We start from the raw sequence: 14,269 nt of genomic DNA, 5'->3' as shown, positions 1-14,269 counted from the left end.
CACTGTCACCTTTCATTGCCACCACAGAAGTTGCCTCTTAGCTTCAGAAGGACAAAAATGCAAGGGAAGAACAGCTAACAACAGGAAAAAAGTTTCAAAAAATGAAATCCCCAAATCCTCCTGACCTTCAGCTACAGCTGCCATTAAATCAGGTTTGAATAAAAGAGAAATAGTAAGTTCCAAGTGACCAAACCTGACAGAAGCAGAGGGACAGCCAGCCTGTGCCATTCCCTCCCTCTGCTTCTAGAATGATCCTTGGTGTTCTAAACTGTTGTTTACACCCTCAGTCATGCTCAATCTGCAGCTCTCTTGGGGAAAGGTGATGACATTGTCACCTTTTCACCCTATTTCTCCCCTCACAGTAGAAGCCCTGGTGCCATTTAACTGTCTCTTTCTGCGGCTGCCTTTGATGTGTCACGTCCACCACTACAATAGTAAGCAGGAGAGCACAAGTGCCTGCCAAGAGTTGCAGCAGAAAATCTTCCCAAGCCACACCAAAGGAAATCTGGCCCTGTGGAGAGGGCAATTCAGACTCAGAATCTGAACCAGGGACTTATCTCGAACTGTGTAACAAACCATCATAAAAGAGCAAGTCACAGACTGCAGGGCTAACAACTCACTCCTGTTGATACAGCATTTCCTAAGGCCAAAGTGAACATTTCAGATCCTGGTCCTTAACAATCCATTGCCAGGCTCTCACCCTCCTGTCCAGTTCATGTCAACTTCCTTCCTTCTTTTCCTCCAGGAATCACACAGAGCAGATGCATTCCCATGGCTTCAGTTAAGAAAGGACAAAATAAATAACTTGCAAGCATAGGACATTAGCTGAGAGGCATCCAGAGAGACACTAAGCCTTTTCACAGCAGATTGTAAGTGGTTCTTGCTTCTTGCCAGGGCAACAAATGTTACAGCCAAGCAAGCAGAAATTTCTCTGCTGTGCTTGAGTCCATAAACAGGACAACGTGTAATCAGCCATCTGAGCACCAAAGAATTATTCATCTTCAGGCAAGCAACAATACCTCAGAATGAGTCAGATGTGGGGGTGGAAGAAGCCCTCTACATGAGAGGCTCCCACTGCAGTGGTTCTTTCTGAGGCATATACACGACATACGACCCTCCTTCTTCCTCCCATCTATCTTTCCTTTCCACCTTGGCATTCTTATTTATGTCTAGCAGCTGGAAATCCTGCTGATTCCCAGCACTCACACACAGCTCTGTTACAGAGCAGGACCAGCTGCCCTCCTGGCTCTGGAGGAAGCCCATAAGTTCTGCTGCACAGATCCTCCCCTAGTGCTGTTAAAGCTGGATGCCTTCAGGTACTCCAGAGAAACAGGCGCATATTCTGACCTGCCTACCATATCTACATTTCTAAATTTCATTCTCACTAATTGCTAAATCTCAAGACAAGACAAGCAGGTCACAGCAGTAGTCACCTGAACAGCCATTGCTCACAAGCTTAAGAATAATTAATTATGCAAGTCTGAAGGGTGGCAGAGTAAATAGCAATGCATTAGGCAGTTGAGACAACTATATACAACTTAAGTAGTATATGTAAACATATGTGGGACAAACATGAGTGGAAGAGTAGCATGTATGAGGAATGCAGAATCAGTTTTAGCTTGCTTTTCTATGAATATCTCTAATGAGACTATGTTTATAACAATGAAACAAATCTACAAATCTGGGAACTAGAGAGCCAAGTGCTCATGTAAGTTTTAATACAAATGGCATTGCTCTAGCAGAGAACAAGAGGATTAACTGCTGCCTAAATGTAATCAATTGGGAGCTAAGGCAATGATGCATAAGATTTGGGCCCTAAACATATTTGCAAGCCTATTCTGAGGGTATTATGCTAATATATCCACAGCAAAGAGTAATAAAATAGAGTCTCCACGAGTAGTGACCCTACCAAAAAATGCTTCTAAAGCATAGGTATCACAGATCACAGAATGACTGGGGTTGGAAAGGACCTCTGGAGGTCTTCTCATCCAACCCCCCTTCTAAAGCAGGTTTACCTAGAGGAGGTGCAGAGGATCACAATCGGACTTTTTTTGAGTATCTCTAAAAAAAGAGACCTCACAACCTCTCTGGGAAGCCTATTCCAGCCTCTGCCACCTGCACAGTAAAGAAGTTCCTCCTATTCAGACAGAACTTCCTGTGTTTCAGTTTGTGCCTATTACCCCTTCCTCTATCACTGGCACCACTAAAAAGAGTCTGGCCCCATCCTCTTGACAGCCATCCTTAAGATATTTTATATGCATTGGTAAGATCCCAAACAAGTCTAGTCCTTTATTACAGGTATTCCTTTCTATACTCTTCTGCTCAAAGGGAAAACAAAATAAGGTCTGAACTCTTGATTACCACATCTTTAACTCTTTTTTCTTAAGATCCTGAGGAAGCAAGACAATTGGAATCCAATCCTACTCACTCATAAGACAGGCCTCCTACTTAAATCTAAGTCATATTCATTCAAAGCATCTATTCTGTTTTTACCACAGCACAGAAAAAATTTTCTGCTCTCTGCTGTACACATCTTTAGAATCAAAACTGGAACTTCAGGGTCTTAATACCACTATGAAAGACCTAGGCCAAGAACCAGGGAGGAGGGAAAGGGAATACACCACCGGATGGAATTTACAAGGTATTACCTATACTATCAGAACAATGTCTGTGAACTTGGTTGTGAGATGGAACCAAGGACCTTTATTTTACTACATGGGAAAGAAAAGAATAATTTAGGGAGTAGGTTTCTTAACAGATGCTAAGTGAGTAGGGTAAGGATTAGAAAACAGCAGCTCCTGGCTCAGGACCTGCATGCAGCCTGCTACAGCCTTTTAGTTTTCTAGCTAAAGTATTGCAACCCCAAAGCAGCTTGGCAGCTCACCTCCCTCTGCAAGATGCCTGTATTACACTTGCTGTGGCCTGCCCCATTAATCTTCTCACCATCAAATTTGCTCTTACCTCTCTCTTCCTGCATTACGTTCTTCTAACAAAAGGATAATATATTAAAGGAATAATAATAACACTGATAACAATAGTCTAAGAAATACATGTTTCTTTCTCCCTATTTCCCCTCATTTGATTAGTCTCCCAGCAAGGGCAGCATTAATCACTGGGACAACAGATAAAAAATAAAGTACAATTTGAATTTTGCTGAGTGCTACTGAGTATGTATATGTGTGTTCAGGCAGGAGGGAGGGAGGCCGCAGGATAATCTGTCATTTTATATATTTATGCTGTTGGAGTCAGTCAGGACTGGTTCTCCATTGTTACCACAGATTAAAATCATTCATGTCCTTATACTTTCATTGGAGGTCATCTTTCAGGAAAAAAGAGGTATTATGACCAAGTTAAATTCAAGTTATTTCTGCAAATCTCTGTGTATGGCTTGGACACCGAAGCTATTGCTTGGATGTTAGAAGAACAAAACATATAGTAGTTTTTTGTCCTTACCTGACTTGACCCTTTTCACAGAGTTTTCTTGCTTTGAAACAGTTATGGGGAAAGAACTGTTGCAAGTGAGAGGAAGAGGTGCATTTTAAATGGTCTTAGTACGTGTAAATGATCCCAGCTCTGTCTGACTTTGAACTGCATGGAAGAATCCATGGGTCCTCAGATCTCACTGCCAGCATTTCTACTGAACTGAGTCCCAGCCAGCTTGGCAAAAATAAAACACTTTATCCTTAGGGAACATGGAATGTGGAACCAAGCAAAGGTTAAAAGTAGAAGAGTGGTTCTAAGCCATATAGTATGAGTTTGTCTTTTCCTAAAACCTTTGCCTCTCCAAAATAGAGTTCCTAGAACCACCAGCCTACCAGCTCTGGCCAGGTCACTCTCTGTCTCTAAATCATGCTGGTTCTTTCCCATATCTCAGTGAGAGAGATGTATCTCATGCTTTGGATCTTAGTTGCCATCTGCCCCTCAGCATTCATCCTTTCTCTACCCACTTTGATACATTTAGCTGTTAGAGCATTTTCCACATTTCCTACTCTCTTGTTCTTGCCCCCTAAAAAACTACTGGTATTCCCTGGAATTGTCCTTACCCACAAATCGATTTCCTTAGCACACCTATTCTGAGACACAATAAAACGGCCAACACAGCACCGGTCGAAAACTCTGAAAGTGATTATTAGGAAAGAGGATCCCTTTATTAGTAATTTTAAGGGTGAAAAGCCAATATATTTTGCATGTAAATACAAATACCAAATAAAAATACCAAACACCAAATACCAAAAAACAACTTTTCCTCCAAAAATACACTGTAAGAAAAAAGGGAAGCATTTATATACTGTGCAATACCAGGAGAACTCAAATTCAGTTTCTCACCCCTTTGGCTTTATTTTTCCTTGGAAATTTTGTGGAAACAAATTCTTATCTTTCAGAATATAATAAAAGTAATTTTGCAATCAAAATGAACAACATCCCACCTACTCATATGCCATCTAAGGGAGGAGATAAAGAATTGGTGGTTGTACAGCCTGTCTTGCTAATCACTACTTTTACGAGCTGTACTGTGACAGACATATCTTGCAAATCAGTGACAACTCATCCCACAGATGAAAAAGAAACTAGCAGAAATCCTTCTGTTTCTGTTAGCTAACAACACCATCATTCTGCAGAAAATCCAAGGCATTAATTAGACGGTTTCAGAAAGCAGGTCTGTCACAACAGCATGGATGTGTTTCCAATTTCTGTGCATTCATTGAAATGAATGATCTAGGAAAGGTAAGCGGTACGTTCCCACCTCTCAGCCATTCCCATTACAAAAAACCCCTAAAACCAAACAAATAAAATGGAGCTATACGCTCAGGAAGAATTTTGGCATTTCCCTGAAGTATATAAATAGCAAGAGGAACAGATATGCTATAACAAAACATGAGCCAATCCTCCAACTATATTTGAGCCATAACCATTGATTCTACTCCATTTATTTCTAAGTAGTTGCTTTTGTAATATTGGATCTCTTCATCATGTCTTGTCACTGCATAACCATTCTAGAACACACTTGTCCTATTCTTTCATTTGGCTTGGGATCAAATGTATGGTCAACTAGAATAGCTTTAGTTCCTGAGTACTGTATTAATCAGATTTTGAAAATAATCTTTCACGTGACTTTCAAGAATCCTTTTTGGCAGGGCAAATGACATGCCTAAATGCACAAAGGGATACTGTGCTCTGAAAAAAAGTGCATACTGATGTTATTAATGTTACTTTCTAAGAAATGTGTGCCTGCCTGAAGAAGGCAGGAATCAGCTTACTACAGCTGTTATTACAGCTTCCTATTCTTTTATTCAAGAAATCTGCTTGTTCACCTAAAAGCAAGTAACAATTTCAATAGTTCTTGGTCAAGACAAAACAACACATAAGAGAAAAATCTAAAGAGATTCTGAAATTCTAGAAAAGTCCTAGACCAGTCCCTTTTTATCCATCCCCTTGCTCTTTTTATTCTGGGCCCAATCTTCTTTTCCAAAATTGACATGTGTCAAAACCACAAAACACCAGTTGAGATTTTGCTGCAAGACCCAAATGATTGCTCAGATCTGTAAGTTAAAGGCAATGTAATCTCAACCCTTGTAGAAATGAATCAGCCAACTCGGACCTTCTGTAAACTATGAGACTGAAGAAATAAAAAGGCAGTGTGGATCCTAACAGAAGACACAGAGGAGTGGCTGAAGTGACTACTTGCTAATGCTACTATATAAAAACAGGTTATCCAAAGAATGAGTGTAAGCTGTATTTTGAGAAATCATGCTATCTGCCAACTCTTGGCTCTCAAGTTTGCCACACACATTCAATCAAATCCCTCCCCTGGAGTCATGAGACAGACATCTCCATTTGGAGCCAACAATGGCTACTAAGTTAAATGTCCAATATCACTGCTGGTAATGTCAACAAATGACAGCAAACACCAGCATATGCATGAACTGTTTTACAAGCACAATGTTCTTTATTACTGTAATTGTGCTTAGCAGAAATACAAGGCTGAGTTTATTTTCATCATCAGTACTTGTCAGCACTAGGGAGCAGAGGCTGGAAAAATAATATTACAACAAAATCACATTCTTCTTTTGAATGGGTACTGTACTTGTGGCTCACCTATGGCCCTTCTGGAAAACTGGTTCCCTACGGCGCTTTGAGAAATGCAGCACAACTGCACTTTCTGTCATCTGCAGAAAGTGGATGAAACCATGAAAATATAAGATTCTGTTTTAGATTACATGAATGTTACAGGTAATCTGAGTATCTTGAACACTACATCAATAAATATAATTTAAACACACCACATCACTTGCAAATCTAATACTCACCTGGAGAATATTTTTGTGCCTTTCCCATACAGAACATTACCATACCATATACATTTTAGCTACTTACATTACACACCAAAGATTCTGTATTTCAGTGTGCACTAAATCTATTTCTACATATTTTCTAAATCTATTTTCTACATATTTGTAAAGTATTTAGAGGTCATTTGGTACTACTGAATTAGTAACTGTAACCTACATGAACAATTGTCTGCATGAAAATTTTCAACGTTTGGATTCTTGCTTCCAAACTCTGCTTTCTTTCTCTGCTCAAAGCATGTTACCATTTAATCATCACAGAAGAGATGTGACTGTGAACAAGTAAATGCCATTTTGGGAATGCAGCAATGCAGGAGTGTAGTATAGGAGAAGGGATTCCACTCTGAAACACGGTAAAGTTTGGAGCTGTGGTCTCTTTAAGAAAAAATAATGAAGGAAGAAGCAGATAAGAAGGGATAAGAGCTAGCCTCTGTAATTCTCAGCTGTGCCAATGAGCCAATGAAGTCAGTCTTTAAAGCAGAGACTCATCAAAAGCTCTTTTTTCATTAGAGCTTTGCAGTCTTGGGATGAAAATGTCACCAGTGACTTATAAGAAGCAAAAACCAAATTAAAGGCCAATTTCTTTCCCTACCAAATTATTATCTATGAGTGTAAAAGAAAGTACCTAGGCAAGACCAAGGGTGAGACAATTTTATTTGTCTTTCTGACAGTGAAAGTCTAATTAGACTGACAAATCTTCTGTGCTATTTTCCTTTGTGATATACACTGTAAGGAAGGATTTAGCCTGGAGCTGCACGTTATGGAAAGACATTAATCAAGATTATTGGACCCTCAGAACACACAGTTAGAAGGCTGAAAAGCCTAATGGTTAAAAATAAAGGTTGAAAACCTTATTCTAAGCCATGCCAATGGACTGGACTCTCCATATAGATATAGGCAGATCCCCTCTTCCAGTCTCTAGAGAGAACAGTCTGCACATAATAAATCATGAACTGTCATTCTATGGCTCTAAGATCACAGCTGAAAACATCCACAAGTAATTTATTCTTGCCACCTACAAGCTATAGTCTGAGCACTTTGGCAAGTGTCACTTTCCCCATCTCAAGAAGTTGAGGTATGCCCTGGATATGTAACAGAGCACAGAGTCTCTGGTTCTTCATGGAGAGCATACCCAGAGGTCCATCTGTCATCCCAGAAGGGTTCTGATCTCTTTCTCACAGAAAACTGTTCTGATCTTGGGTCCTCAGCCATCCATATCATAGACCAGACATATTAGGGACCTGCCCTAGGGCCTCCAGAAGATTGCCTGGAGTGGTTCTCCTCTTGAATTTGCTGAACTGAGTGTGTTTTGAATGGAAGACATGTATCACAGTGAATGATTTATACACTAGCTTTACTTAGTAATTAACTCTGCACAAATCATCTGAAAATGGAGTGACCCAGCTGTGAACGAAGACAGAATGTGCCACATAAAGCATATGGAGAGTCTCCTCAAAAGCTTTGAGCAGCAACTCATAAAAGAGAATTCTGACCACACAAGTAGTTGACATGGAAGCAGAAGATGAGAATGAGTGTCACTTTAACCTGTTTTCACAGAGGTCTCCCAAACCAAAAAATCACTGAAGTACTTCACTAATAACTGAAGCTGTGCTTTAAATCAGGAAATAGGGACATGTGGGATTCCAGGACCTCTAACTAATGAACTAACCCTGTGAGAAGCATGACAGCTTTGCAAGAATGCTGTGTGGCTTAGCACAGTGACTCTCACCCAGAAGCAGTTTGGATGGCATCCTCCTGTGCCACACACAAAAACTAGCAGCTTGTCTCTAAGGCCTTTGTGGGTAACGTGGCAAAGCAGAAGTCTCAGAGGGAATATTATTGTCACAGGAGAGTCTGATGTGTCAGGGCCCTGAGAGGCAGCAAGAAATTAGCACAGCTCATGTCACTTCTGAACAGACTGTACTTAAATCCAGGACAAAACCATGTGTGAGAAAGTCAAACCAGTGCTTCTACTCAGGGCAGTGGAGCACAAGCACCATTTGTAACTCACTGAAACAGACACAAATGGAAACTCCTTTTTCTCCCTTATTTTCAGTTAGCAAGAAAAGGTCTGCTCTTGTTATTTCCTTCTCTGAATCACAGGAATATTCCCAGCAGTATAGCATACAGCCATGTATCTCCACTGTTTCTCACTCAAATCCTAGCTGTCCTCCATTGATTTGAGTTTCACTGCCTTGCAAAAATTTAGTATAAATTTATAGACATTTTAAATGCTAATTTCAACGCCACTGGGTATTTCCAGCAATACTTCTTTCAATTCCCTTCATCTTGCTTGTTTGTTCAAAACTATATACCATGTCTGGGCTCTTCACAAACTGAAGCATATCATTGGTCTGAATGGTATTTTTACCATTTACCATTACCATTACCATTTACCAAAACACTGGTATTTTTAAAGCACTTCATTTTCCCAGCTGTTTTAGTCTAACTGTGTTCTAAAATACTTCTGTCAGTACTCAGACTACCTAACTGCAGGAAGTGCCTTGGTGTGTGTTACAAACAAGATATCTTTGCACTTAAGATGCTCTTCTGTAGTTCCTTAACAAGTGATGTGTAAATCTAAATCCTTCTGAAATTCCCCTGGATTTTGTAACACTTTGTGATTACAGACTTGATATTCTGCACAAGATTTTTATGCATTTCAAAAAAGGAGTAGTTTTAGTTACTTACATACAAAAATGAGCAACACGAGTAACACAGATACTCCTAACAGAGTAAGAGCAGTAATTCTTTATCATGATTCTTGCTATTTTGCATTAGATGCTTTACTTTTACTTGTATCATGCTTCGTATTTCTACAGTTGGCCAGAACCTTTCTGTGCCAAGTAATGTGCATGTGCAGAATAAAAGTACATTTTGAACCCAAGGAGTCTGCACTCTTAGAATAAAACAAAATATGACACATGGATACAGAAACATGGATAATAAAAAAAAAAAATGTGACAATATTAATTGACTTGATAAACAGTTGCCTTAGACTATCATCAGCCTAACCTCTGACAACTTTTTGGCATGCATCATGATGACAAAAGAGTTTCAATGTGATTGGAAAAATAACCCTTTGCCTTTTGTATGGAAGCAGAAAGATTCTTATAATCAAATCTAAGAAGTGAGCAAAAAATGCATGAATCATGCTGATCAGAATCAGGAGAGAAGAGGCTAAACTTTAAACAGCCTTGAAAGTGAAGAAAAATTGTTTACTCATGAGCAGAAAAGAGAAGAAAAGCTGGAACAAGGTAATAACTAACTGTATTTGTACCGCTCATAGCCTTAGGTATCTATATTTTACGTTTCCCAAAGAGTAAACTTGTTCTATTAGATTTTTCCACCACTTAGATCTAAAATTGTAAGCAGGCTTGGCGATGGTGATGTCGAACACAAGCAAGATAAAATAACCATTAGGCACCTGAAAAAGAGTGGCTGGAGATACTGCCCAAACAGAAAAAGACAATTTCTTCTCACTTTCACCACACAGATACTGCAACTTAAGCAGACAGAATCAAATTCCACCAAAAATAAAGAAGAAAGGCAAGCCATCTGTGCTGCGACAGCAATAAAATGGCCCAATATTGAAATGCAGAAAGTTGTAATGGAGGTACATATTGACCTTTATTTTTCTTTCAGCAGATAGCATGAAGTGTCAAAGAGTTATTGCTTTAATATCAGCTGAGATGAGGCCATTTGTTGTGGTGCATGTGTATCCAGGAAATCGCTGCTCTAACCATGTTTTTAGAAGCACTTTGACACTTTATTAAATCTTCCTGATGCTCTCTCAGCACACAGTTGGTCTCTGTAGGCTGAGTGAACTGCCACGTAGGCCAGGCAGGAAGCTTTCAGAAAGAGCTCCTCTTCAGGCAAGCCAGCATCATTTCCAGCTTGACCCAGCCCATAAAGGTCCAGTGCTATTCTCTGTTCCACTGGTATAGCTAAACACAGTTCTGCTGCCTTTAAAAATTATTGAGGGCAGGATAAGAACAACAGACTTCATAGTTCTGGAGATGCAACTGTACAAATATTTTCTCTAAAATTAGAACTAGTCACTGAGGAGAAGGAACTGTAATTCTTGCAAAGTTTATGACCAACAGTGACCAAACCCGGGGTAATTTCCCCTCATTTGGCTGAGACTTTATAAATCACCTACTGGGTGTTTGAGGCTAATAGCTCAATTAATCCCAGTCCTGTTGCTATCTGGATTTACAGAGTACCAAAGGGGGCACTGTTAAACCTCAGCTTGGAATTAATTACTCTAATAGTTGTAAATTCCACTGCAGCCAGAGGCACCTCACAGAATCACAGAATAGCTGTGGTTGGAAGGGACCTCTGGAGGTCATCTAGTCCAAACCTCTGCTCAAGTAGGATCACGCAGAGTCAGCTGTCCAGGACTATGTGCAGATGGCTTTTGAATATTTAACAGCATGGACACTCCACAGCCTTTTGGGGCAACCTGTGCCCATGCTTAGCCACCCTCACGTTACAAATGTTTCCTGATGTTTAGCGGGAAAGTCCTGTGTTTCAGTTTGTGCCCATCATCTTTGGTCCTGTCACTGGGCACCACTGTCATCTTTACACTCTTCCTTCAGGTATTTGTACACACAGTTAAGATCCCCCCTGAGCGTCCCCTTGTCCAGCGAGAACAGTCCCAGCTCTCTCAGCCTTTTCTCACACAAGAAATGCTCCAGTCCCTTACTCGTTTTAGAGGCCCTTTTCTAGAGTCTCTCCAGTAGCTCCATCTCTCTAATGATTTCAAAACAAATGTTTCATTGTAGTTGATAACACAATAACATGATAGCATACTGCTGAAATAAATAACCCACAGCTCAGATTGGTTATTCACATGATTCTTTTCTTTGCACAGACAAGGAGAGCCAATTGAAGGTGTTTATTTCTAACCAGTTCCATATTCTGGCTTCCACTGCATTTTAAGGGTTGAAATAACTACATAGGCACAATTAAGTCAGAACACCTAAATTAATTTTTTTTTAGGAATGATTTTTACCAAATAGATTGGAACTATTCTATGTTGGAACATCTACATTTTGCAAGAAACTGATCTTGATAGCGTTCCTTCAAAATTCTCTGCAGGAGGGCTATAAAAGGAAAATGAAAAATGACTCCAACTGGAAGTAATGCTCCATTGCTTTTCTCCTCATTATGAACTTCACTATTGCAGCAGTTCATACTGTCATAATAATAAATAACCATACACCCACCCCCCATTAAGCTTTGTAACTCTCTTCGGAATACATTTCCCCACATATGGAACTTTTGAAACATAGTTAAAACCTTTTTCTTGTTCACATTGTGACAATCTCACTTACACAAGTGGGGTTGCACTAGATCAGGAGCAAAATCTCTTCCTATTCTCACATACAGGTGCCGCAACAATTCAGCCAGCTGTTTGTCCTGTGTCCAACACAGGAAGGTAACATTTTTAAAATAGTTACATGGAACATGATCAGAGAACATGGCTCCTATGAACTTACAAATGAGCAGCAATACTAGTTAAGAACTGATGGAAATGGAGAAGACTAATTGACTCACCTGGATGCTAGGCGGTGAACGATTTTTTCGGGTGGTAGTGGTCGCCATCGTGGTCGTGGTTTCCATGACTGTAGTTGACATTTCCGGTGGCACGGATGTTGTGGGTGTTGTTCCCAAGATGGAAGGGACTTCCCCAACGAGTCGGACACTTCCATTGATTTTAATGTTGGGGTTGTTCTCCGCTGCCATGTTCAGCACTTTCAGGCCATTGTAATAGAGACCGGAGAGCTGGCCTTGGAAGAGACGCCCTCTGTCCTTCCCTCCTATGGCTATTTGCGCCTGGGTGTTGAAGATCGTTAACTGTCGTCCTAGTGAAGGGGGGTGAATAGCATTATTGACAGACATTTCCTTCAGTTTTCATTCTACATTGAGCCCTGGCCCAAAGTGATGGACAAAGGAGAAGTAGATTCATTCTTGGTAGTGTTTATGATGACTGTAGAGAAACAGTATGGAAATGTAGTGCCTAAAAGTCATTAATAAGGAAGATTAGCCTGAAAGTACGAATACCTAAAACTGAACCTTAAACTTCAGCATCCACTCACACATCAAAACTCTGGAGGAACTTCAGAAATTTGAACCCATTCTTTTAGGATTGGATGGATTTTAAACTACAAATAGGACTTCAATATGCAGCCATTTTTCTACTATCAATTCAGATTGCAGTACCTGTCAAGCTTCAGCCCATAAATAAACCTCCTTTTGGACTGGCTAAAGGACTGGATTAACTCATAAAGCCACTTTTATAATGCAAAGGTTTCAAGGGCTGGCTCAGAAACAGTAAAACATCAGAAAAAAATGAAGCCTTATAAGAATTGAGTAGGAGTGTTACGACAGGATCAGTCATGATCTTTCACCTGTAAACTTTGTGTTGTTTAGGCTTGCAAATCTAAACCCAAGAAACAAGAAATGCAAACATTTCTGATGTCTCTGAAAGAGCAAAGCTTTTGAAATAGTGAGGATATGACTTCCGGTTAAGCTCCAGAGTGCCTTACTCCCTCCCCTCTTACAGAGAGTGGAATTCAAATGTAGGCAGGTTATGTGGTTTAGTCAAGGTCATATCTTGAGTGTTAGAAGTGGTCCAGTATCATATGTAATAAAAAATAGAATTATTAAAAATAAATCTAGTAACAATTGCCAATTCACCTAGTTTTGCAGGACACTTATATAACATTCAGGCTGGACTGCTCTATAAATACTGTTTATGTCCCAGGCTGCACTAGGTTGACCATATTAAGAAATAAATTGTTTCATGAAATGCAAAGGCAGTGCCTATAATTTCATTATTCCTCAAAAGATTAGGGGCATGCCGCCTGAAATCTGCTGAATTAGCAGACAACCAGACTGGACATTGCTCAGAATGCACTGACTTACCAATGCAGCTTCAAGTCAATCATCATTCAAGTATCTTTTGTTTTCCAATTTTTATGAAGTTTGAAATATATGTTCCCATCCCATTCCCGTTCCCCAGTTCTCACACGCCACTTTCTGTCTAGTCCAGCCTGATGAGAGGTGCCGAATGCCACCACGTAAGAAAGTACAGCCTATGATCTACTGCTCATTCCTTCACAGCCAGTGGTTAGAGTAGATCAAAATACACGGGGGAGCTCACCAATTTTGGTGGTCGTCGTGGCGGGTCTTGAAGTGAAGTGGTGATGCGGTGTAGCATCATCTTATGGTGACAGGATGGACCATGGGGGAGAGAATGGGGACAAGAGAAGAAATGTGTCTGAAAGTAGTTCCTGGCCCCAAAGAGGACCCTAGCTAACTAAGCAACAGTATATGGAGAGGTGTAACACAGAGACATGTGGAGGTGGGCTGCACATCCCTTGTGCTCCTCACCCTCAGATTTGTAAATGGAAAATTAGGACTTGATTAGGGTGGAGTAACTGCATTGATGAAGAAATGAGAAATAAAAATGGGGGGGATATTCTTCCCCTGCAAAGTGTTGAAACACCTGATGCAATATTCTGCATCTCAGGAGGTTTTAAACTTGCCAGAGGCAACATATGTCTATTAAAACATCAATAAACATGCACTGAAGCCACACATCCTCAGAATGTAAACAGAGCCTTTACTCTTGTCTTATGACAAAAATAGGGTCCAGTAAAGATATCGGTTAAGATATTCATCCCTCTCAGCCCAGCTCCTGTCTGAGTTGGAGGAAATGGCACTGTACACTGTAGAAGGTCAAAACTCCTGTCCCATACCATGTCCTCAGAACCTGCTTTTCTTTTCTGTCATGTTGTGCTTTGGATTTTTTAATGGATATGCTGTAAGAATTTTACTACACCACTTTCCCTTCTCTGAATATGTTCCCTCCCTCTAGCAGTATAGTACTGTCCATATTGTCCCTTCCCCTA

The 14,269-nt window shown here is 40.2% G+C and overlaps 1 protein-coding gene across 18 annotated transcripts in view; it reads right to left on the bottom strand.

The window, feature by feature from the left end:
• The window catches only part of NRXN3 (neurexin 3), a 550,019-nt gene that overhangs the window by 96,308 nt on the left and 439,442 nt on the right, over window positions 1-14,269 (bottom strand). For 11 of the 18 annotated variants that reach the window (XM_042047919.1, XM_042047920.1, XM_042047934.1 and 8 more), the window contains one exon: window positions 11,910-12,217. In XM_042047919.1, the coding sequence (XP_041903853.1) occupies window positions 11,910-12,217 (308 nt within the window). Of the gene's footprint in view, window positions 1-11,909; window positions 12,218-13,518; window positions 13,579-14,269 lie in introns of all 18 variants that reach the window. The other 7 variants (XM_042047917.1, XM_042047922.1, XM_042047925.1 and 4 more) reach the window with 1 other exon arrangement.

Source organism: Corvus kubaryi, unplaced genomic scaffold, assembly GCF_017639235.1.
Source record: "Corvus kubaryi isolate FWS band 111438036 unplaced genomic scaffold, C.kubaryi_AGA036_p1.0 66, whole genome shotgun sequence".
NCBI classification, from domain to species: Eukaryota; Metazoa; Chordata; class Aves; order Passeriformes; family Corvidae; genus Corvus; species Corvus kubaryi.
Note: the sequence above shows the minus strand (reverse complement) of the source record. Positions and strands in the feature narration are given on the sequence as shown.